The sequence below is a fragment of the Natator depressus genome, chromosome 10 (assembly GCF_965152275.1).
Source record: "Natator depressus isolate rNatDep1 chromosome 10, rNatDep2.hap1, whole genome shotgun sequence".
In the NCBI taxonomy this organism is placed as follows: domain Eukaryota; kingdom Metazoa; phylum Chordata; order Testudines; family Cheloniidae; genus Natator; species Natator depressus.
The window spans coordinates 9,142,031-9,164,531 of record NC_134243.1 but is presented as its reverse complement, the minus strand read 5'-3'; the positions used below and the strand labels follow the sequence as shown (position 1 = coordinate 9,164,531).

At 41.9% G+C, this 22,501-nt stretch overlaps 1 protein-coding gene across 3 annotated transcripts in view; it reads right to left on the bottom strand.

The window, feature by feature from the left end:
* Positions 1–22,501, bottom strand: part of RNF216 (ring finger protein 216) — a 132,481-nt gene that overhangs the window by 82,212 nt on the left and 27,768 nt on the right. For all 3 annotated transcript variants that reach the window (XM_074965149.1, XM_074965147.1, XM_074965148.1), the window contains exons 2-4: positions 6,539–6,664; positions 5,167–5,300; positions 810–1,679 (exon numbers count right to left, since the gene is read on the bottom strand). In XM_074965149.1, coding sequence (XP_074821250.1) covers positions 810–1,679; positions 5,167–5,300; positions 6,539–6,605 — 1,071 coding nt within the window. In that variant the 5' untranslated portion in view covers positions 6,606–6,664. The remainder of the gene's footprint in view (positions 1–809; positions 1,680–5,166; positions 5,301–6,538; positions 6,665–22,501) is intronic.

Genomic DNA, 22,501 nt, shown 5'->3' with positions numbered 1-22,501 from the left:
TATCATTTACTCTTTTGGCTCAAGTGAGATGGATCTAAAGGTGCCAATCCTGCTGATGACCCATGTGAATGTCAATATGATGCCACATGATGGAATTTGTTTTTCAGATGGCTTTTTAAAAAATTTAGGAAGTTACACTCAACAACTCTATATTAAAAAGAACAGTATTAAGGATGCCAACTCAGACACTCAGACGTTAGGAAATGCTAGAATTAAGGTTGCCCAGGCAACCTTAATTCAGCCCCTTTGTTTTTATGCATTATAATGCAGTCTATAATTGCAGGATCACATACTATTATTTCCACAGGACCTCTGCTTCATTCAGTGCACAGAATGAAACTGCTCTGAAGATGAATCAGGGCTGTGTAGTAAAGGAGACATGTCTGTAGGACCCTGGATTCATTTGTTGCTGAAGTCAGAAAGCATGTAGAGAACGAGGCAGGAGGGTCTCATGGTAAGGATAGATGAATGCTACCTTGGAGAACCGAATTCAATCCCTGCCACTGCCACAGAGTTCCTGTGAGATATATTCAGTTTAAATGACTTTTGCCTAACTTTTCACAAGTGGTCACTAATTGTGTGTTCATTTTCTGGGTGCCCAACTTGAGACCCTGGGGTCTGATTTGACAAGGTAACAGGCACTCACAGTTGCAACTGAAATCAATGGGAGCTGTGCTTTGAACTCGTGAAGTGCTGTGTCAGGACATGTTCTGTCAAAAACCCCAATCATTTTTAAAGGCTATAAATGCACAGTGTGGGAAAGAGAATGTGGTGACTTCCTCAGCTAACACAGCACACAGAATACTTACTGTTTCTTTGATGAGCAGGGCAGTGAGGTCTTCGTCCTGCCCAGCAGCTCCTTGCTCTGGAACGTTACCAGAGCCAGGCTCATGTGATCCCTGTGCAGGGAAGGCTGGGCCTGGCTGTTCATTGTCTATTGCTGCCCACTGGCCTCTCATTTCCTCTGGTGGATGAGCTGGTTGAGGAGAAGCTAGGCCTGGAATCCCATCCTGTTGTGGTTCAGGTCTGGGAAAGGCTGGCCCAGGGTTCTCCTCCCGGTATGCCCTTAGCAAAGATCCCAGTTCTGCTTCAGGCTGCCCTTGCTGCGGAGCACAACAGCTTGCTACAGTACGTGGCTCATTGTCTACAGGCTGGAAATAAGGATGATCCAACCGACTGTTGTCTCTGGTGGCCTGTCTGCTTGCTGCTGCTGCAGCAGCAATTGCTCCTCTGAGGTTTTGTAAGAGGTCTTGATCCAGGTCTTCATCCTCCTGGTCCTGTACTTCCCGATTTTCCTCCCATTTAGGTAGGAAGCCAGCTTCCTCCAGGTTGATTATTTCCCTTTCACCACTGGGACTTGGACTTGTCTTTATTGCTTGAACCACACTTGGCCCAGGCTCTGAATCACCCCCTCTTTCAACCCTGTGCCTACAGTGTTCAGAGGGTCCAGGCAGCTGTGAGGCATGGTTTCCATTCTTGTCTCTGCTTGGCCCTGCACCATTCTCCCCCATGTGGTTACAATGGGCTCTCTGGCACACCACAAAAGGCCGAATCCCCTCTTGCAGATGTAAGCTCTTCAATGCCATGTCACCCTTAGATACTTCTCCCAGCTGGTTCACACTTTGCCACTTCGCAGCGGATCTGATGACATTGGGACGCAGAATCTGCTGTTTTGGGGTCTAAAAAGAAAAGAAAACTGAATAGTGGGAGCGCTCCATTTTGCATACGTCATGGAGTAGTCTGTCTAGATGACCTGTGCATCCAACTAAAATTCTGGCCTGAGGCAGGGGAAGTAAGATGTTTACCAAGCAGTATGATAAGGGCTCAAATACTCATTACAGGCAACTTGCCCTACCTTATATTTCATGGTTTTCTCGTAACACAGTTCAACTGTATTTTAACTCTGACCAAAACTAATAGTAAAAGATGTCTGGGCAAACTAAGTACACATGATTTGAATGGACTCCTATCACTCTGCGCCACCCACCATTAAAATAAGAAGTGGGAACTCTGACCAGTTTGATAATTAGACCTCAATTCACCAATTCACTTAACAGGCAGCAGGAACCAGAATTCATGTGCTAGTCCCAGCCACTGTTTCTGCTTCTGGCAGACTGAGGTTTGTAACCCATGAATCGAGGCTGAAGAGCCATTCCTATGTTTTTCAAACATTGGAATGGAATGGGCACTCTGTTAAGAAATCGGTTTTGCTAGACACCTGTAGTTGCTTTAATGGGAAAAAAATTGGACAACTTTTAGGATTTTTTAAAATAGCTTGAAGGTGAAATATGCTTTTAAGAACAATCTAAGTAAGTTGCAGTTTTTGAACTTGTTCTGTATGACGACATGTGCAGGTGAGAAATAATGTTATAAGGTAGAATATGCTTTGCCTGAATATCACATGTGTATTTCTGCAGCTTTAGAAAAATGTAACTAAAATCTGAGAATGTATTATGCACCAGATCATCAAAAAACATATTTAGAAGTATTTTTAGATAAACCAAAAGGTTTTGTAACCCATTAGAACCCAGTCTGGCAGTCTGGTTCAAGTCCTGTGTTTTCTTGCAACATTAACTGTCAAAAAAGTGTAAGGAGCTGATGTCTGCCTCTGAGGACTCATTAAGTCTTGCAGGGATAGAACTCCAAAAATCAGGTTATGGCACCATGTGCCATAAGTGTGTCTTGCATTTTAGAGATACTAGACAAGCTCCATATCACAGGGAACTTGTGCATATTTAGGATACAAGACATTACAAGGGAAGGTGACGGACAGACAAGAGTTACAGCAACAGAGTAATGTTGTGGTGGTGTTAATTCCCACTCAGTGGTTATACTTTTTCCTACAGTAACATTACATTCAGTGGAAAAGTACAGTTCATAAGCCCGTCACAGAAGAGACTTTTAAGAAATTTGAAGAACAGGGTTTGTGTGACACCAAGAGCCAGATGCATGTGTTAGGGGCCAGTGGAGGACTGTACTCAGATGCAAGTGGGAGGAGGCAGGAAGTGGTTAATTTTGCACCCTGGGCAGAGTAAATTGACAAGGATTGGAGGAAAGAGAAACAGAAGAGTAGGAGGAGTGATACTGAGAGAGATCTATACATATTCTGTTAAGGAGTTGAGAGTAAGGTATTTAAGTCATTTTAGTTCACTTAAAATCCAGATCTCAGGATCCAAGTTAAGAGTACAACAAGGTAAAAAGTTTGGCCACAGAGCTGCTTTGGTTAACTGTAAAACTCTGTTTACATTGTCTTCAAGTACTATGCTTCTGTTTATTTAGAGAAAAACAATGAACATACCATGACACACTAAGTATCCAAATCACCTCAAGAGATCCACTTACAACTTAGTTGTCCCCTCTGACATGGAGAAAGCATGGATCCTTTTTGTAGTACACCTGGCAACCTGTGTCCCTAAACTGTACCAAATCCTTGGGTTGCTTAGTCAGGAGAATTCAGGGTGACTATGCTCTTGGACTTCACCTCTCCCCAGCAACAGTACTGAGCGCAACCTCGGAGATATTTTTGTATTGACCCTCGCCCCCAAGGAAAGATAACCACCTCCAAGAAACTAGAGAGAAAATGTTGGCAAGGTGGTGTGGCAAAAGTGGAGCTGGGAAGCAATGAACTATAATAATTTTATTAACACTGTGTGAGACCAGGTCAGCAAGGGAAGATTGTGTGTTCTGGGTTATAAGGCTTTCCCATATGAACGCACTCCTCTAACTTATATTGGAGCTGTGGGGGAAGAACAAACGAGGAAAGAAAAACAATGCCTTCCCAGATCAGAACACCTAGGCACATACTAGAAAGACAATGGGGCCCCAACTGTTAACTTCAGAGATATTGTATCTTGTCTCCAACTGTAAACCTTGTTTTGTAATGCTGGGACCTACCAGCTCAAAGGGAGTCAAACGTTTAAAAGTGGATTCCTGAGAAGGTAAGGGCACTTGTCAGGAGTTGTCTAGGGAGACAGGCTCCATGGAGGAATCTAAGGAATTGGGCCTTCCCAGATCCAGGGAGTGGTAAGCAAGCATTATGTTTAGGCTGATTTACTATTTTTAAGATGTTTCTCTTAAATGTTTTTGTTCTAAATAAAAAAATATACCTTGATCACTAATCACCACTGTTGTTGCCCCAGAGGGACTAGAATTGCAGAGTCTGAGTCTAGATGAGACCTGCTAAAGCAATTATGGTTAACACACTGGCGACTGCATCCCAAATGCAGTCAGAGTGAAAAAAATGCTCCTTTTCATCCCAAGAAAGAGGTGCCAGCCCAAGACCCAAAGCAGTGCATATGGAAAGGAGAGGAAAGGTGTTAGAGGAAAGCAGTAGTCAATAGCCCCACAATTGCATACCTTGGCAAAAGCTTATTGCATACAAAACTGAAGTCAAGAATGCAATTTATTCAACATTGTGCCAGGAACATATGCCCCCAAAGTATAATATGTAGGCATCGAACCAGGGCACTGGTATACTACACGGAAATGGTTAAATTTAAGACCATATGGCATTGCTTGATCCTTTTCATGTTAAAGATTAAAGCCAAAAACAGTCATTGCACACTTATCTTAAGAAGGCTGGAAACACAGAGTCAGTTTACCACAGGTTCCCTTATGTGTCAGTGATCAGGACATTCTGGTTCTTAACGCTCAGATTTGATCACTGAGACATGCCAGATGGCTAAATACTCAAATATATCCCCACTTCCCTAAATGCAAGTCCAGAAGTTTACTGGAAGCAGTGGGCAAGAATTTTGTGCTCTTGACTGCAGAAGTGGCTGACACGCCCATAAATCAAGCAAAGTCCATGACCACCCTCATTTTAAATATGGAGCAGCTCTACACATCCCAGTATACAGTGCTCCATCTTTCTGGATTAAGAGACAAATCATTATATGCTGGGAGCTGTAATCTTTGTTGGCTACACCACCTGTCTTAAGCAGCATGGTTTTGTTAACCTCACTTTACCCAAATAAGATGGAGGAGCTGAGATCCCAAAAAGTTGCCAATGCAGCCATCAGCTAACACTAAGTTCAGGTGCTCCTGCTGAATAAGCTACCGCAGTGGTCACTGTGAGCTCTGAAGGAGCATGTTATTCACCTGCACAATAGATTATTCAGAGAGGCAAAGAATAATGTGGTAATGTGTACAACATATGAAAATCACCTCCACCAGGATGACTACATCGTCGTCGTCTTCCTCCTGCTGCTGCTGAACTGGCGTATCTAGCAACAAAGGCAATTCTTCATCTGAGGAGTCCGATATGGTGATAAGTCCTTCATCTCTCCTGTTTATCCACTCTGCAGCAAGGCAGATAACATTATCTATTTGCTAACGGTTTGCAACAGCTCAAATATTTAGATCCTACAAATTTCAATCTTAAAATAAAAATAAAAGTCCTAAAGTTTGCAATGCAATAATGGGGAAAGGATCTCAAATTCATTGTTAGAATCCTTACCAGTCAGCATGCTAACGTAAGGAAATCTGTACAAGTGCAGACAACAGCAGAAGACACCTCAAACAGAAGCATATGTAAAAAATATGTTTATTCTTTAGTGCTGTGCAAATGCTCATCTCAGATTCCAGCAGGAGTTGGTTTAGGAATGGTATAGCAGCACAGGCTGCTGCAAGTGCTAATAGATACTTTAGTCTCAGTGCTCAGCTTCTTCAATTCATTTCCACAAGGAATGGGATAGGAGGCACTGCATACTGGAGGCTCCAGCATGGTCAACATCTTAAAGGCTGTTCATTTGATTGATCATTTGAGCAGGTGCTGGAGGAGGGAAAGGGATCCAAATGCCATTCATTTGCTTATGAAAGCAAAGAATGACCTAGCAGGAGTCTGAGTGAATGAGGTAGGATCACCAGCTTTAGGAAATCTACTACTCCAGACAAAAGTGTATTCTGCCAGGAAGTGGTGACCCTATCTTAAAAGGCTCTTTCCAAGAATGAAATAAGAACACAGAAAATAAACAGAGTTACTGGAACCTTGAACAAACTTTTCATACAGAGATTTATGGTTTCTCTTATCCCAGAGGCAAAGCATGGATTTGATACTCAAGATTTTGGTTCAACCTTCAGTAATCCAATGCAACAAAAAACTGCCATGACAGCCCATCACTTGCCTACAGAGAACAGATTTATCCCTTTATCTCCAAATACACAAAGACACCGGTATTTTAAACTCCACCTGTGAAGGAACAAATGCCAACTTACATAGTCTATTAGGACATGAATGCAAAGCCAGCCTCCATGCCAGGAGATCCTTAAAAGGTGGGCTGCACTACTAGCCCCTCAAAGATTTGTGAAAGTAGCTCTATTCTGAGTGCTTATTTCCAGGAGTTTAGCAAACTGCCTGAAGAAAGTGGAATGGGAGAAGGAGAAATTCACACTTCTTGGCAACCAACTGAGTATGTGATTTGGTGCAGCAAAGCATGCTAACACCTTAGGTATTACTCTCACAGCTTTCAGAGGTTTACTGCTTGCAAGCACTAGTGTTCGATCTAGGGACTTTGCAAGTGCATGTGAAGTTACTTACCTTTCCCACTGTGGCTACGGAAACTGTTCAAGTGAATTACCTCTTCGTTGCCACCTCCCTCTGCCATTTTAAACAGCTGTGCATATGAGCATCAATACCTGAGCATGGCAATCACAACCTCAGGACCTGAAAAACAAGACAGAAATGGGAGTGAACACACAGATGGTCCCATCTTGTTCTCTCTTCAGAGCCCACACCACACACGGACTAATTTCAGTTCAGGAACGATTGTGTTCCAAGACCCTACTGCGACTGTGCTCAGTTGGATTTTTTCCATTGCAGGTTCTAGAAATGCAAAATTACTTCAGGAAAAGCCAAGCACACACATTTTAAGGAAGCTGAGCCTGTGACACGGTGATCATATTAAGCAAAGAGAAAACAAGCCACTTGAGGTGCATAGGTGATTTTTTTGGAAGCTACTAGAGTCAAGCAAAAGGTAAAGGTGGCCCTTCACTGGAGAGAATCAGTGTTTAATATTTACTGTACTAGTCAGAACTAAGACAGGTAGTATCTCTGGCCATTTTAAAGGCAGACCTCACCATTACACTTCACCTAATTTTGAAACAGCCTCATCTACGGTCTTTAATTCACTGATGGGATCTGCTTCTCAGATTTATTGTTTCTACCACTGCACTGAGAGGGCCATTCTTGAAGCCAAAGGCCTAGTTATTTTAAATGTCATCCAAAGAAAGGAATCATTTAAACTTGGTTTAATTTTAGTGTTCTGGCAAACAAGCCAGGAAATCAGATAACAATTAAATCTCTCCTTTATTCCTAGTTTTAAGCCAAGATCACAAGTCATTCAACAGATGGAATGCCTATTCCAGTATAGAAAGACTTGATAGGAAAGAAAACTAGACGGGTAAGAAGCTGCCACTCTTCTGACCTGGAAAAGAACAATGGGGAAGTAGGATTTCAACCACCACCACCCATCGGCAGAACAAAGGACAGGAGAAACCACAGAAAATAGCTTCCGCAGAGCCTCTCTAGGGAGTGACTGTGTTACACCACTGAATCTGTTCTAGGAGTTTGCAAACAAACATGCTCACATGGGTGCATTACAGATAAGGCTACGTTTGTGTCATGGAAATCACTGAATCCGTGACTTCAAGACCTCCGTGAAATTCTCTGCTTCAGCCCCAGGAACTGTGGGACTCAAGCTGGCAGGCAGCGGGGCCCTGGCAGGGTTCCACTAACAGGTGACAGTCTCCTGAAGGGGCTCCCCCTCAGGGTTCCAGGGATGGGAGACAGCCTTGCACGAGGGGGGGGGGCAGTAGAGGGGGACTCCTCAGGGAGTGTCTGGGGTCTCCCTTTTTCTCTTTGGGAAATATGGGTACCCCACAGCTCCTAGCTGCCCTGGGCGGGGGGGGGGGGGGGGCCCACAGCTGCCAGCCACCACGGTGACAGAGGAAATCACAGAACAGCAAGAGTCACAAATAGGTCACGTCTTCCGTGAATTTTTGTTTGTTGACTGTGACCTGTCTGTGACTTTTACTAAAAGTAACCGAAACAAAGTCTTAGCCTTAATTATAGATGCAGAGTAGAAGCGCACACATGCTTCACAGAGAAGGAATCAGACATAGAGGACAAAGTCTTCATACACTTATCTGAATAGCTCTTTCTGATACAGACTAAGCATCTCTGGGGTCCTCCAGGCCCTGCTTGGCCAACCCTCCCACGTGCACACCCACACCCAGTCTTTGGCAGAAAATTCTCAATGCTCCTCAAAACAGGACATGGTCCAGTTTTCTTTTATTCTGAGGAACAGGCTAAAGTGACTGAAAGCAGATGAGACCAAGGAGGCATGAGATGCTATGGAGAAAGTGACAAACTGGCTTTAAACTACCAGAGCCTGGTGGGAGAGATGGGTAGCTCATTTAAGGATCCCTAAAGGAAAAACTCTAAACTTACACTACCAGAAATGCCACTCTCAGTCTTCAGAGGTAAACCAAAGAATGACACAGACTATCAGGTGGGGTTTTCTGCTGCCATCTGCTGGTAGAAGACACTAACTATTTGTGTAGGCTGGTAACTGGACAAAACTGTAGCAATTGAAATAATGGATGGCACTGTGTTATCAGTTGATAAACCCCATCACCACTATCCTTACGTTATGAAGCAAGCCATATCACAGTTTTTTTCTAGAGCCAATAAGAGATGGTATCTGTACTATGAAGAAAGCAGTGAACTAGAATTATGCAGAAGTTGAACTCAGGAGCAATTTTATCTACTGGTAGAACAGTTTTTCATCTTGATTTTCCATGAATCTTTAAACTGTTTGAGAACACACAATGAAATCCCAAATTGACACTTCATTCATCTAGTTGGAGCTTTCAGGTATGTATCACAGTACTGTGCACTACACTTTCCCTGGCAGTGAACATACAGAATGCAAATACGTATTATTCCCCCGTCCATGGCACACCCACACCAACACTGCAAACAGGCAAGTGAAGGAATCCCGGGAACTAGTTGTCTTTCACAGACTTTGTTCTTAACACCTGGCAAATGCCCTCAGATCATGCTTTACTCTCCACAAGAGATTAGATTCCTTTATAAGGCAGAGGATTTTGGCTTGGATTAGTTTCTCACCCTGATGAAGTTTCTCACATCTGAATGTGAGAAATGTGCAAGATGGCACCCAACTGACTATTCCAGCACAAAAGAGAATCTGGACTATGAACTCAAAGGAAGATTCCAGAAGCCATTCCAGCATAAATAATAGATTTTCATCTTAGAGAAACAAGATGGATAAGGTGGTAATTTTTACTGAATCAACTAAAGAAGAGATCTGGTTAGCTCAACAGAAGTTGGTTCAATACAAGATTACCTCACCCATACAGTCTCTCTAATATCCTGGGACCAATGACGCTACAACACCATGACAAAGAGATTTCCATCTTGCTTTTTGTGATAGTCCATGGCTATTTCAGTTGCGGGAGGGAGAGGAAATGTTGAAGACAAGGTGGCAGGGAAGCAAACCAAATTACCTGAGAGCAACGGCACTCAACCTTTCCAGACTACTGTACCCCTTTCAGGAGTCTGATTTGTCTTCCATACCCTCAAGTTTCACCTCACTTAATTCCTTGCTTACAAAATCAGACATAAAAATACAAAAAAAAAGTATCACAGCACACTAGTACTGAAAAATTGTTCACTGTCATTTTTGTCATATTTATAGAATAAATCAATTGGAATATAAGTATTGTATTTACATTTCAGCATATAGTGCTGTATAAACAAGTCATTGTCTGTAGGAAATTTTAGTTTGTACTGACTTTGCTAGTGCTTTTTATGTAGCCTGTTGTAAAACTAGGCAAATATCTAGATGAGTTGGTGTACCCCCTGGAAGACCTCTGTGTACCTCAAGGGGTACATGTACCCTAGCTGAGAACCACTGCCTTAGAGTCTAAGTTATGTGATTATACTCAGTGGGGCAAGGAGGTGGTGGTGGGCTGGTGCTTTTTTTTTTTTTTTTTTAAAAACCACAAGTCTGAAACACCTTGCTTTGAGGAGTTCAAACTTGTCATAGGAGAAGTTTATGATGTTTAGACACATTTAATTAAGTTGACACAGAAGTTAACTCCTGACAGAGAGGGCCTGTAAGAGTATAAATTAGAACAGCTCTTCTGCACAGGAACCACCCAAGACACTCCAGGTCTCTAGATGCTTTGAAAGTCACATGTGCTATGTGTCTACTCCCATCATGCACCAGTACAAACAGATGCTCCCCCCACACCTCAAAACCCCATCACCAGAATGAACAGAAGATGGCACGCTGCAAGTTTGTATTTTACATACTAGACAATAGCAGGGTTATCACACCACCTAACAACTCCTGTCCTTCCCACTCCCAGTTCCCCAAACTCCCAACTTCAAATACGTATATTTTAATATGAGCTCGAAGCCCAAAGTTGTCCTGTAGGTAAAAAGGGTTCCTTTTTGATGTAAGAGTTAATTGCCCACTGTGAGGATGGAAAACTGATCTATATTACAGACATGAAGTATGCATTCTTATGCAGGGCAGAAGGAACACAGCTGAGAACTTGCTATACAAAGACCCTATCTGCCAGTCATTTGAAAAGTGGTACATTTCAGTCCCTAGGATTCTACTTTACTACTGTAGACAAACTGCAGTAACGGCAGCAGCTACAGAAAGAGGAAGGAAACAGTTAAAGTATATCCAAACAACTAGTCACCTTTATCACCTGCATAAGAAATACAGAGGCAAAACGAAGAATGAACTTCACAAAGTCTAAAGCACATACTGAATCTCAGCACTAGAGACTCTGCTAACTCCCAGCTAGGAAAACAAGCCTTAGCTACAGGGCAGTGTGCAAATACACAGCTGCAAAGCCCATGACTGTAGACAAATAAGTATGATTGAGTGTTGAAAGAAGTGTTTTCAGATCAGTAGAGCAAGGATGTTGCTCAATACAAATTTACTGCACCAGCAGTGAGAGTCAATGCTCTAGGAAACTAGAGCAGTTTTTCCTTACTGGCACAGTCAACCACACCCGGACCCACTACACCAGGCAGAACACCCCAGTTTAAGTAATTGAGCCCAATATCAAATAAAGAAAGTTAACAGTTCTCTTTGCAACATGCAAGAGTTAATGTTGCACACAGGGCATAATTAATAACCTACCAAGGAGGACTCTGACATTAACTGCTGGCACTACTGGGGGAGGAAAATAGTCCTTACTGTGACGATTATCTTTTTAACAAAGACAGCATTGTGTCATTTTCTGTAGACAGGACCTAAAATTAACCAGCCCCATGGCTGCCAGTTGTCAATATTTAGTATAAATATTCTTGTGTTTAAGGTCTTGTCTGCATTACAAAAAGAACAAAAGTACTTGTGGCACCTTAGAGACTAACACATTTATTAGAGCATAAGCCTTCGTGGGCTACAGCCCACTTCATCGGATGCATAGAATGGAACATATAGTAAGAAGATATATATATACACACATACAGAGAAGGTGGAAGTTGCCACACAAACTGTAAGAGGCTAATTAATTAAGATGAGCTATTGTCAGCATTACATTACAAGTTGCTTCATTTTACCTTGCACTGATGCAACTGATTAAAGCAAGCTGCAACAATGTAGTGCATCTATTCTAGCTAGAGAGGCACATACTGTAAGAAGGCCCTGCACAGTATTCCATGCTAGCAATGCAGGGCCCGTGGATTGTTGCAATTACCCAACCTTGGCTGCTTTCAGAGCCTGCATGCAGCTAACAGGAAAGTGGCTTGTCAGGTGACAGCCCATGCTCAAGCTGTCAAAACTCTCACCAAAAGATAGGCAAGAGAATTTTGGGACTGCATAGGGAGGACTAATTGCACCATTGTCATTGCCCCATTAGCATTTGCACGATCACTGCAAAAAAGCCCCCAGTGACACTGCACTGAGTAATGCATGTCACAGTAATCAGTTTTGCTCAGAGGAAGGGCAAACGACTGCAAGCGCCTATGTGTGCATGTGTGGTGTTTTACAGGTATGCTAGGGGTTGCAACAGTATTGGCAATATGCTTTAGTACAGAAGAACTTTCAGAGAACTTCTCCTCCCAAACCCCATCCAAATTTAGCTAGTCCTGTTCCCTCCTCTGCAACATGACTCATCATGCTGGGAACTAAAACATTGGTGTCCACATCAGAAAATTACTGCTCAAGGCAAAAAACTAAGAAACCAGGATTTTATTCTCCATAACCAGCTGTTTCACCCAGAGGGAAAACTCTTCCAAATACTTCACAAGAAAAAAAAACAACACACTTAGAGTGGACAAGTTTTTAACATCCTGAGGAGTAATGGCAAGCAGATACATAGACAGATCGTATCTCAAGCAAATTTAAAGGAGACAAACCTGCCCTCCCCTACAGTAGAATGACATGTGCACATACACCCAGAAAATGAAGGAGCTTTGAAAAAAAATGGTACATGGCAGTCTGAATTTGACTGCCATGTACCATCGAAACAACTTCATGAGTAGAGGCCAGACTCAGTGGAGTGCCAACTCTTTCCGTTTACCACTTTTCTTTTCCTGAAGGGCAGTGATCAAAAAGCCAAAGGTGAATCACTCTAAAAAAAGGTAAAAACAGACTTTCACCCAGAACAAGACATTCATTAATATCCTAATAAGGGTCTGTTTCAAGAACCTACAAGCATGGACAAGTTCCACCAAGTGGCATGAAAAAGAAATTGATATGAGTTTGTAGTGCCAGGCTGGAAACAATTCGATAGGCAACAAAGATCAAAGAACCCTACAGTTTTACACTGAATGAACATGGTCTTTCACTGCATGAATAGTAAAGAAAATGAGCAAAAAAGATGAAAAAAAAAAGTTACACTACATCCTCATTTGCAGGACTTTAGTTAAGGGAAGTATAAACCTACTTATAACCAGACTAATCACCACCACAATTCCAATACAGTCCATTCAAAGGATACTAACAAAAGGATTAAACCTGTCCAAAAAATGGAGAAGAAATACACAGAAATATGGCAGACAAGCTATTCTGTCCCTGTACTTCCACCAACACAGGAGAAGATTGAACTGGGATTTATATTTCACTCCCTTTAGGCTAACAATCTTTGGGAGGATGATGCACAGTTTGTACCACGATTTTGTAGCCTCTGTGAGCAGCTTACAGTATATTAAAGGAACACCATAAACAAAAAAGTGGAATCACATTGAAGCTCCCCTACCCTTTTTAATTAACCAAGATGAGATTAAAGAGTTATTTCTCTCTATTTCTGCTTCTTTACTCTGCCTATTTGACAGCAATGTATAGTCAGCATCCACTACTCTGTGTGTGGGTCTTTCACACTGCAATAAGGGAGAAAAATTAATAGAACAGTGTGATTGTAAAACCACAAAGACTGGTAGGGCACTTAAACAGGTGTAGTACCTAAAACTACTTTTAATTTTTTATACCTACTAGACTTCAAGTTGGCAGTATCCCTCTACTTACTTCTAGACTCATAGGTGTACTTTCCAGTCATGGCCCATGCCTAAGGACATCATGATCTGCAAAGCTTCCTGCTGTCCCAATTGCAGCTAAGAGCTGAAGAAGCTACTCTAGTGTACTGAATATGTTGAGATCACTGATGTACTGGAACTTCCGAGGACTATCAAAAATCCTTATGAAAAATACCAGGAATGTGCAGTGGTGACTTAAGTTGAATAAAAAAAAAAAAAAAGGAAATTCCAAGAACAACCACCCAAAGAAATTCTGCGTGCAAGGAACAGAACGCAAAGTGCCCTCCCCAAGTACTTCTCGGCCTCCCCTTGTTTGTGTTGGGATGGATATGTTCAGATGGCACAAGAATTTAGAGGGGAACTCTGCTTAGTTATTTTTTATAATAGTTGTCTTTAAAAGTGTCATTTAATGTTCTGTATTTATGCAGTTTGGAGCTTAATGTTGCTTGGACAGATCTGTTTTAGTCCTTTTCATGTTCTGGCTCTAGCACAAAGCTGCAGTGTTTGGGTTGCAAATACTGCAGGGGAAGATAGGGAATGCTGAACTCCTAAGTGTGTTGAAGAGTCACCAAGCTCCCCACACAACAATTTGAGCCCAAGCTACCCAACAATATAGCTCCTTTATATCAACAGAAAAGTGTCAGGTCCCACCTTTTCCCTGCAGGCTGCTAACTTGTTTTCTCTTGTAAAGCTAGTTGAATTTTTGGCTGATTTCAAACTGTTAAAACAAAAAGAAGCTACTTAAATAATGCTTAAATTTTGACTAACACACAAAAGGCAAGAATCACACCATAAAAAACAGAACAGCAGCCCTTAATCAAACAAAAAACAAAACAAAACATGACGCGCTAAACTAGCCTGGCTTAATGTTGTATGTTTTAGATTGAAATTTCTTTGCAGATTTCATTACATAGAGCAGCACCGACCAGAACACAATTGCTGAACAGAGCTAGGTAGAGGTTAATGAAAGCTCTCCAGGTTAAATGATAGCTTCATAGGCAAAGAGTCTGACAATATCTGCTGCTCATCTGGAACTGCTGGATTACACCTTTCAAAAGAGTAAAACCAAAGTTTACAATTTATACCTGCAACACTGGTTCTGTTGGAATACACTTGCGCCAAGGTCAAAGGACAGCAGACGCACTGGGGGGGAAATACGATGAGAACACTGGCTCCAGTCGAGTAAACACCGTCCTGTCCTCTAGAACAGTGGTCTCCAAAGTGGGGTCCGCAAGACGACCCCTGGGAGTGTGTGGCAGGAGAAGCGCCGCCGGCACGCCGGCCGCAGCCCTTCCACTTTTTTTCCCTGGGGGTGCGCGATCAAAAAAGTTTGGAGACCACTGCTCTAGAACTGTGCCTCTCAACCTTTCCAGACTACTGTACCCCTTTCAGGAGTCTGATTTGTCTTGTGTAACCCCAAGTTTCACCTCACTTAAACTACTTGCTTACAAAATCAGACATAAAAATATAAAAAAGTGTCTCAGCACACTATTACTGAAAAATTGCTCACTTTCTCATTTTTACCATAAAATTATAAAATAAATCAATTGGAATATAAATCTTGTACTTACTTTTCAGTGTATAGTTTATAGAGCTGTATAAACAAGCCATTGTATGAAATTTTAGTTTGTACTGACTTCGCTAGTGCTTTTTATGTAGCCTGTTGTAAAACTAGGAAAATATCTAGCTGAGTTGACGTACCCCATGGAAGACCTCTACGTACCCCTGGTTGAAAACCACGGCTCTAGAAGTTATGAATGTGTGGACAAAGACTTTCGCTGGTGAGGCCACTTTGTTTCCAGCTGCAGCATAGCTTACTGCACTTAAAATAATAATAATAATAGACAGTGCTATCATAGTTTATACCCTTTTTACCACTAAAACAATGCCTCTTTTATGACTACCATCATTTAACCATATTTCTCCAGGGTGTTCTCTCCATTCACTTTTGTTACTAGTAACATCTATGACCAATATAGTTTAAAGATTAGCAAAAAAGTAAACAATGTTCCTCAGAGAGCACTATGAATAGCCAATTTTTCTGGAGGGACAGTTTTTGCTATTTGTGTGGGGTTTTTGCACATATCAACCGGGGTGGGGGCGGGAAGAAGAGAGACTTTAAAAAGTTGGAAAGTAATTATCACGTCACAAAGGACTCAGAGGCAGGTGTATCTAATACTACTTTTAACTCATTTTGAAACCATCTAGATTTCAAAGTTGACTGTGCCTTTAAAGTTACTTCCTCTGTTACCACTTGTCAAATTCAAGTACTAGAAGTTTCATAAGAAGGGCCAAACTGGGTCAGACCAATGGTCCAGCTAGCCCAGTATCCTATCATCTGACAGTGGCCAGTGCTAGCTGCTTCAGAGGGCAATTATAAAGGGATCAATCCCATCACCCGGTTCTAGCTGTTAGGGACACCTGGAACATGGGGTTGCGTCCCTGACCATTCTGGCTAGTAATCACTGATGGACCTATCCTCAAACAAAGGCTTTCCAAACAAGCTGAGTCAAATCAGACTAATGCCCTTGTGGTGAGGTTCTGTATTGTCTCGTTACTCTGGCCAGCTGAAGAGGAGAGTGCTATGTTGGAAAAGCAGTATGCTCAGCTCCAAGGATGAGGGAACCTTGGTCACTCAGCCGATAATGCCAAAGTGAGCCCTGAAAGAAGACTGACTAGAGGAATGGTTACTGCAATTTGAGGCCTTGTTTTTGTTTTTGTTTGAGAGTGAAGAACCCCGAAGCTTTGCAAGTGAAGGGATAACTCAGCATTAAGATACTGTACAGAACATTAATCTGTAACAGCAGTTCTCAAGCCGTGGCCCAACCGGCACACAGCTGCAACACATGTGAGATCCTCAGGGCCATACAGGGAGTGTATGTGTATGTATATATAGTGTGGATGCAACCCACCAAAAAAAAAAAAAAAAAAAAAAAAAAAAACCCAAACAAAAAAACAAACCACCACAGAGAACTGCATATGCGGCTCACAATGGTAAAGAGACTGAGAATCACTGCCCCGTACACTCCAGAAGAGAATTTTAACTTGCAACTTCCTTGCCTGAGATAGAGCAACAGAATCTCAACCATTCAAACCCTTTGGACCACAGCAAATATGTTGGGATAATCAAAAGTCATGCTGGCAGTTCACTAGAGGGATGGTTCAGTTATTAGAAATACAACTGTACTGGAATTTTGGAGTAACACACACACACACGGTGGTACAAATGGCTTCCGAAACAGCTCACAACTCCTCTTTCAAACAAACAGTTGTTTTAAGAAGCTATTTTGTCCTGAGGGTGGGGACCAAAGGAATGCCATGTAAAACCATGTGATCTGCTGTTCAACACACTCCATTACAACAGCCATCCGTTTTTCTTCTAGTTTTCACTCTTGTAGATTAGCTGTGACTTCTACTGAAATGAAGATAGGCAGACAGCCTCTCTTCCTGATTCAGAGGAACACAATTAACTTGAAGTTACTTTAAAACTATTCTTTGAAACTTGAGGAGGTTTCAGGTGCTGCACCTGCCTGTCAGTGCCACTGACAACCTATTATTTGACTTTGCTTTCTTACTTTTAATATGTTTCTCTTTTCCTCATTGTGCAAAAGGCACACACAGAGCAGGAGAAACTGACTGGCTGCCTGCAGAAGGGACACAATGAGACTACTAGTATATAAAGTACTAAAATACATAAAGTAAAAATAGTGCAGAGTCTTTCCTCTTATTTGTCTCGACAGTTTCAGGAATCTTCAGTGTTACTTGTAACAAGAATAGATACAAAAATCCAGCCATAAATGTGATTTTTAAACTGCTGTTTAACACCTTGGATGCACATCTTCAAGAGCCCTTAAAGGCTGCTTCTCCAGCTTCTAGCCTAGGCTCTTAAGGGGGAGCGAGAGAGATAGGACTGCTGGCTGGACTAACCCCAACATGCTGCAGCTGGGAGCAAGAGCATGAAGTGATGCAGGCAGCTGGCAAACTGCTGTCAAGAATCAGGGCTAAAAGAAGCAGCTCATGGAAGCTGCAAGGGAGAGATCAGCCCAAAACCAACAGGTGCAGGCCAGAATCTCAGAGCCACTTTAAGTTGACAGCAGCAGACAGCATTGGAGACAAGGGAGGCAGGGAAACTAGTTGTAACACAGTGAGCATAAGGGCTTCTCATGGTACTCCAAATGTAGAGCAGCTGAGCAGAGAATGAACCCAGTGGACTGAAGAACCCAGGAGAGAGAACACTGAGCAGCACTCAGGAAGATCTGATTTAGACATGGATCCATCCATAATGCACTAACCAGGGAGCGTCACTAAGGACAAACAGAGAAGGGGAGTGCATGTTGCGTTCTGACTGGAGTTACCACAAACAGTTTCACTTTCAAAAGAGCTGGAGTCGGTGAGCATACCCCACTCTTCACTAACAGGGACAGTTTGAAATGAGGTAGAAGGCACGACTGGGTGGAACAGTAACAATATCTTTTATTGCAGCAGCTAGCCTGCTTATCTTGGGGAGAAAGGAGAGTTTCAGGGGTCAATTTGTACAGAGGGCTTTTTTTTTTTTTTTTTAAAGAGGATTCAGTGAAAGCTGTTTTTAGAACAAGCAGATGTTCCCCTGAAGCATTTGAGACCCAAACATTCCAGTATTAAGGACCTCTGAGTGAAAACAACAACTGATTTTTATTGTTCATGTCTTGCATTTCTTACAGCCAACAGAAAAGGAGCATAGGTACGTAAACAGGATTTTAAATGATTTAATAACTTAAGAAATGCAAACTAACCTCTACTGTGTGATTAACAACATATGATTTAAGTTGACAGTGTCCCTTTAAAAATCAGTTGCTTGCTACTATGGTTACCCAGAAGCGTGTCAAGTACCCATACAGTACTCTTTTCTAAAACATGCAAACCAAAGTTGTAGTTAGTTAATTGTTGCAAGAGTTGTTAGCTACCCTAGTATCTACCATAGTGCATTCATAAACTCTTCTACTAGCATGGATGCAGAACTACTTCTCCATAATTTGGAGAAGTGCACACAAACAATGTGCTGTACCTAAAAAGTTGGTCAGAGGTAATCTTGTTGGAATAGAAATCTGAATGTATTAGTGTTCATTCAAGGGCTAACGATTCCCAATTATTAGATATTCACAAGAACAGACTGTGAGGCCTCTTTTTGGCAAGTATGTTTTGTTTTATTGTGAAATGGTCCTTCTATTCTCTGCCTTCAACTCATCTCTGCTCAGGAGAAGCCATGACTGCATGTTCTCATAAGCAGAGCACGGCTGGCAGGCAGGATTCTGGCAGCCCCTGGACCAGCTTCAGCCCTGTCACATGAGAATGGCCAGTTTAGGGTTTGACTTTTTTTATCTGATTGTTTTTTAATTAGTATGTGTCAAGATACCTGAAAGCACATGTATTCATATATGAAAGACATAGGATTTAACATCCTTACTCAGAACTGAAACAAGGATAACTAGCCAGTGGCCAGTCTCAGAAGCGTTCTGTATTTTATATTACGCTTTTCTGAGGTCTCTCTACTTTATGTACTCTACCACTAATTAAAAAGCCCATACAGACGAAATAAATTGTCTGCTGACCAGCTAAAATGCTTTGAAGGCAGGCACTGCACATCTATGTTTCAGTTCTACAGGTGACATTTAGACCACCAGTTAGAATCCATCAGTTTCATCTAGTCAAAAATAAATGCTCTCCAAACATAAGGGTCACTACGGATGAAGCTAAGAACGTTTGGCTGCAGCCTGTGCAAACCTGGTTTGGAAAAATTATTTCCCTTTTGCCTTCGTTTTTGAACCCCACACCTCTCAGTCTCTCACACATCTGAAATGCCAAATGCAGGATGTTTTCATCTAGAAAAGTCCAAAAATCCTGCAAGGGAATTTATAAAATTGTACTTCATCAAACAGCCTATTAATTGTATAGACTGTATGGACCAGTGAGCAGAGCCACAAATAAAAAACAAAACCTGTTGAGTGCTCTGTTGATGTGGTATTAAAATTAAGACTATATTCTAATAATTACAAGCCTACTTATACGACAACTGTTCCAAAGGGATACCAGTTCCTACACAGGTTAGCCTGATCCACCACAGTACAATTCCAATGTTTGCTGTAGATGGGACTTTAACCACGTTCTGTAGCAGAGCTAAAAACCTATGAGTCTTGCCAGTTTCCCTCGTCTGCTGCTGAAAACCCTACAAGCAGCGGCAGAATAGAAAATCATATGCAGCTGCAAGTTCTCTGTGTAGGGGAAAAAAGGGAAAGGAATATTTATTTTTCTCCCTTTCAGTTACACTGCTGCAGCTGCCTCCTCCCCCAAAAAATATTACAGGAGTGCTCTGAAACAGCAGCAGACTGAGGCTGACAACTCTCTGGTCAGCTTCCCTGTTCTGCTGCGTGTAGTTGTGAAGGTTAGAGTCTGTCAGTTTCCCTCAGGTGCCATCTTAACCCACTTCTCCATTAGGGAGTTTTGTACTAGAGCCTGGATAAATGCATGTTTTCAAATCCTGGTTCGGTGTTAGTCTTTATGTACCTTATTAAGCAAAAGTGACCTGCAAGAAGCACTGGAGAGCTGTTATTTTCTCACATCAAAACCAAAAGTGAATCGGCTCTTCTTAGGAATGTTACCTAGCGGGTAAGTTCCATTTCCAGCTCTGCAATGGCTTTTCGATGCCGTTGGGAAGTCACAACCTGCGTCTCACTTGCCTCTGACTGAGAAATGGGAACAATACTGGCCACCTCCCAGTACTGAGAAGTTGTTAGTGTTTATAAAGCACTTTCAGGTCCTCGAATAGCAGGTGCTACTAAAACAGACGAGGTTTACTGGCAGTCACTTTGCTGTAAAGTTTCTTACCACATGTAATTCAAAAAATGAATGGCATCTATAGTAGGTGGATATGTTTCTGAATTATAGTGCACAGAAACAGCAAGTCAGACTTCTACAGACCTTAGGTAAAAGCTTATCAAAACAAATGTTAATTCACCAAAAACTTGTTTTGACAGTTGCTCAGCCAACCTACAGAGGTGAAAAGTTGGTGTGAATGAGAAATACAGTGCCTGTCTTCAGAAATCAACTTGAAGTATCATACATCACAATAATCTTCAGAGCCCAAGCAGCTGGCTACACCTTTGGTTCATCAACTTTGTTACATTTTGAGTTATAAATAATGACAATGACAAACCTTAAAAACAGCCTTAACATGACTGACAAGCATCACGGACAATGAAATGTCAGATTTCCATGAAGACAGAGGCCAGAACCCATACTCGATTTACATTTCCCCTGGCTGAGCAGTGCCAATAGAGAACTCAAAGAGAATAATAACCGAGCTGAACCCTTGCAGTACTAGCTTTGCCATTCCCCATTAACCACCTCTCATTCTCACAACCACCTTCATGTGCCTCTTCGCAGAAGACTGACCCAGTATGCCAGCTGTCTGAAGCTAGTTATCTTGGCAGGAGACAGAAACAGACATAGTAATTTGCCTCAGTGTAATTTGTTACTTATTTCCTAAATTCAATACTTTCTCCATTTAAATGGGCATTTATAACGCCTCTTGCATGCGGAAACAAGACTTGTTAGAGTGTCAACAGCATAGAAAACCGCCTAGGAGAGGGAACCCTGACAGGTACAAATATTAACTGTCCTTTAAAAATAGTTAACATTCAGCGCAGCAAAAACACTGAATCTTTCATAATTGGAATGGGTTAGAAACTTGGGCTGATCACTATCTAGAAAGGCGTACTGGTTCTGAAAACTGATATTGGACTGGGACCAGTGATCAGTCTGAAAATTCCACACTTAAGATATTGCAAGATAAATCAGCATGGAAGCCAGAATTCTATAAGAGCAATGCAAGAGTTCCAACAACTGAAAATAAGGTAATTTCAGCTCCACATCTGTGACTCAGATCAGCGTAAAGCATTCCATATTCTCTATGCTGCAACACTTCAGGAAACATGGCAAGCTATGGATGAACTGTACATTTCTTTGCTCATCAGTTTCAGACAGCTGCTTAACATTTTACTGTAGTTCTCAGTTGATTTAGTTTTTCAAATTAGTGTTACAGACAGACACTTGTCATGAGGAGACAGTTTACCCAATGAATTATGTCTGCACTGAAGCCTATAAGAACCATCATGTCCATACATAGCTAAAGCTTGATCACATGGGCTAACAGATAGCTTCCCAAATAAGTTGCATATTCCATGGCTTCTACTGCCCATGTACTTACTGTAAATAGCAAGGGATCTATCACAGTCTGTATAACTCCCATTTACAGTAATTTATGTGTAGCAACTTCAGAATACATAACCCATCCACCCCCACAATCAAAAGGTCATTAGTTCAGTGATGGCCCATCTTTGTTAGTTGCCTGGAAAAGAAAATCTAACATGATTTCAGAACACAAGTCCACTTTTCTGACTTATATCATTTAAGCCAAAACTTAAAAGGTTTCCAGATGGAGTCCACATGCAACACGTTTCTGACTGGAGAAACATTAGCACAGTTCTAAGTCCCCTGAAAAGAATGAAGCCTACTGCAAGCACTTGTTGTACTTAAAATACTGCACAGGATCTTTTCAGGGGCAATAAGGCAAGCACTACATTTACTGGTAATACATGTATCCATTAACACTGTATCATATATGTATGACAGATATTACACTCATGCTCTCACATACACACACTCCGTCTTGTTGTTGTTACCAACTAGTTGCTCCCCTTAACTTCACTAGCCAAGTGAGTTAGATGGGGAAGGGGTGGAGCCGGGCTTCTGCCGATTCGAATCGATGCTCCCATATTGGAAAGACGAGACCCGGGGTCCTCTGCAAGACACCTCACATTTACAGCAGCTTCCCTCTCATGCAAATCTATACCAGATTCAAAATCTGTATCTGTGTCCACTGGTCCTTTGTGCTGCTTCCTTCTGGGTGTTGTCCCAATGCTGTTCAAAGAGGGTGTTTTCAAA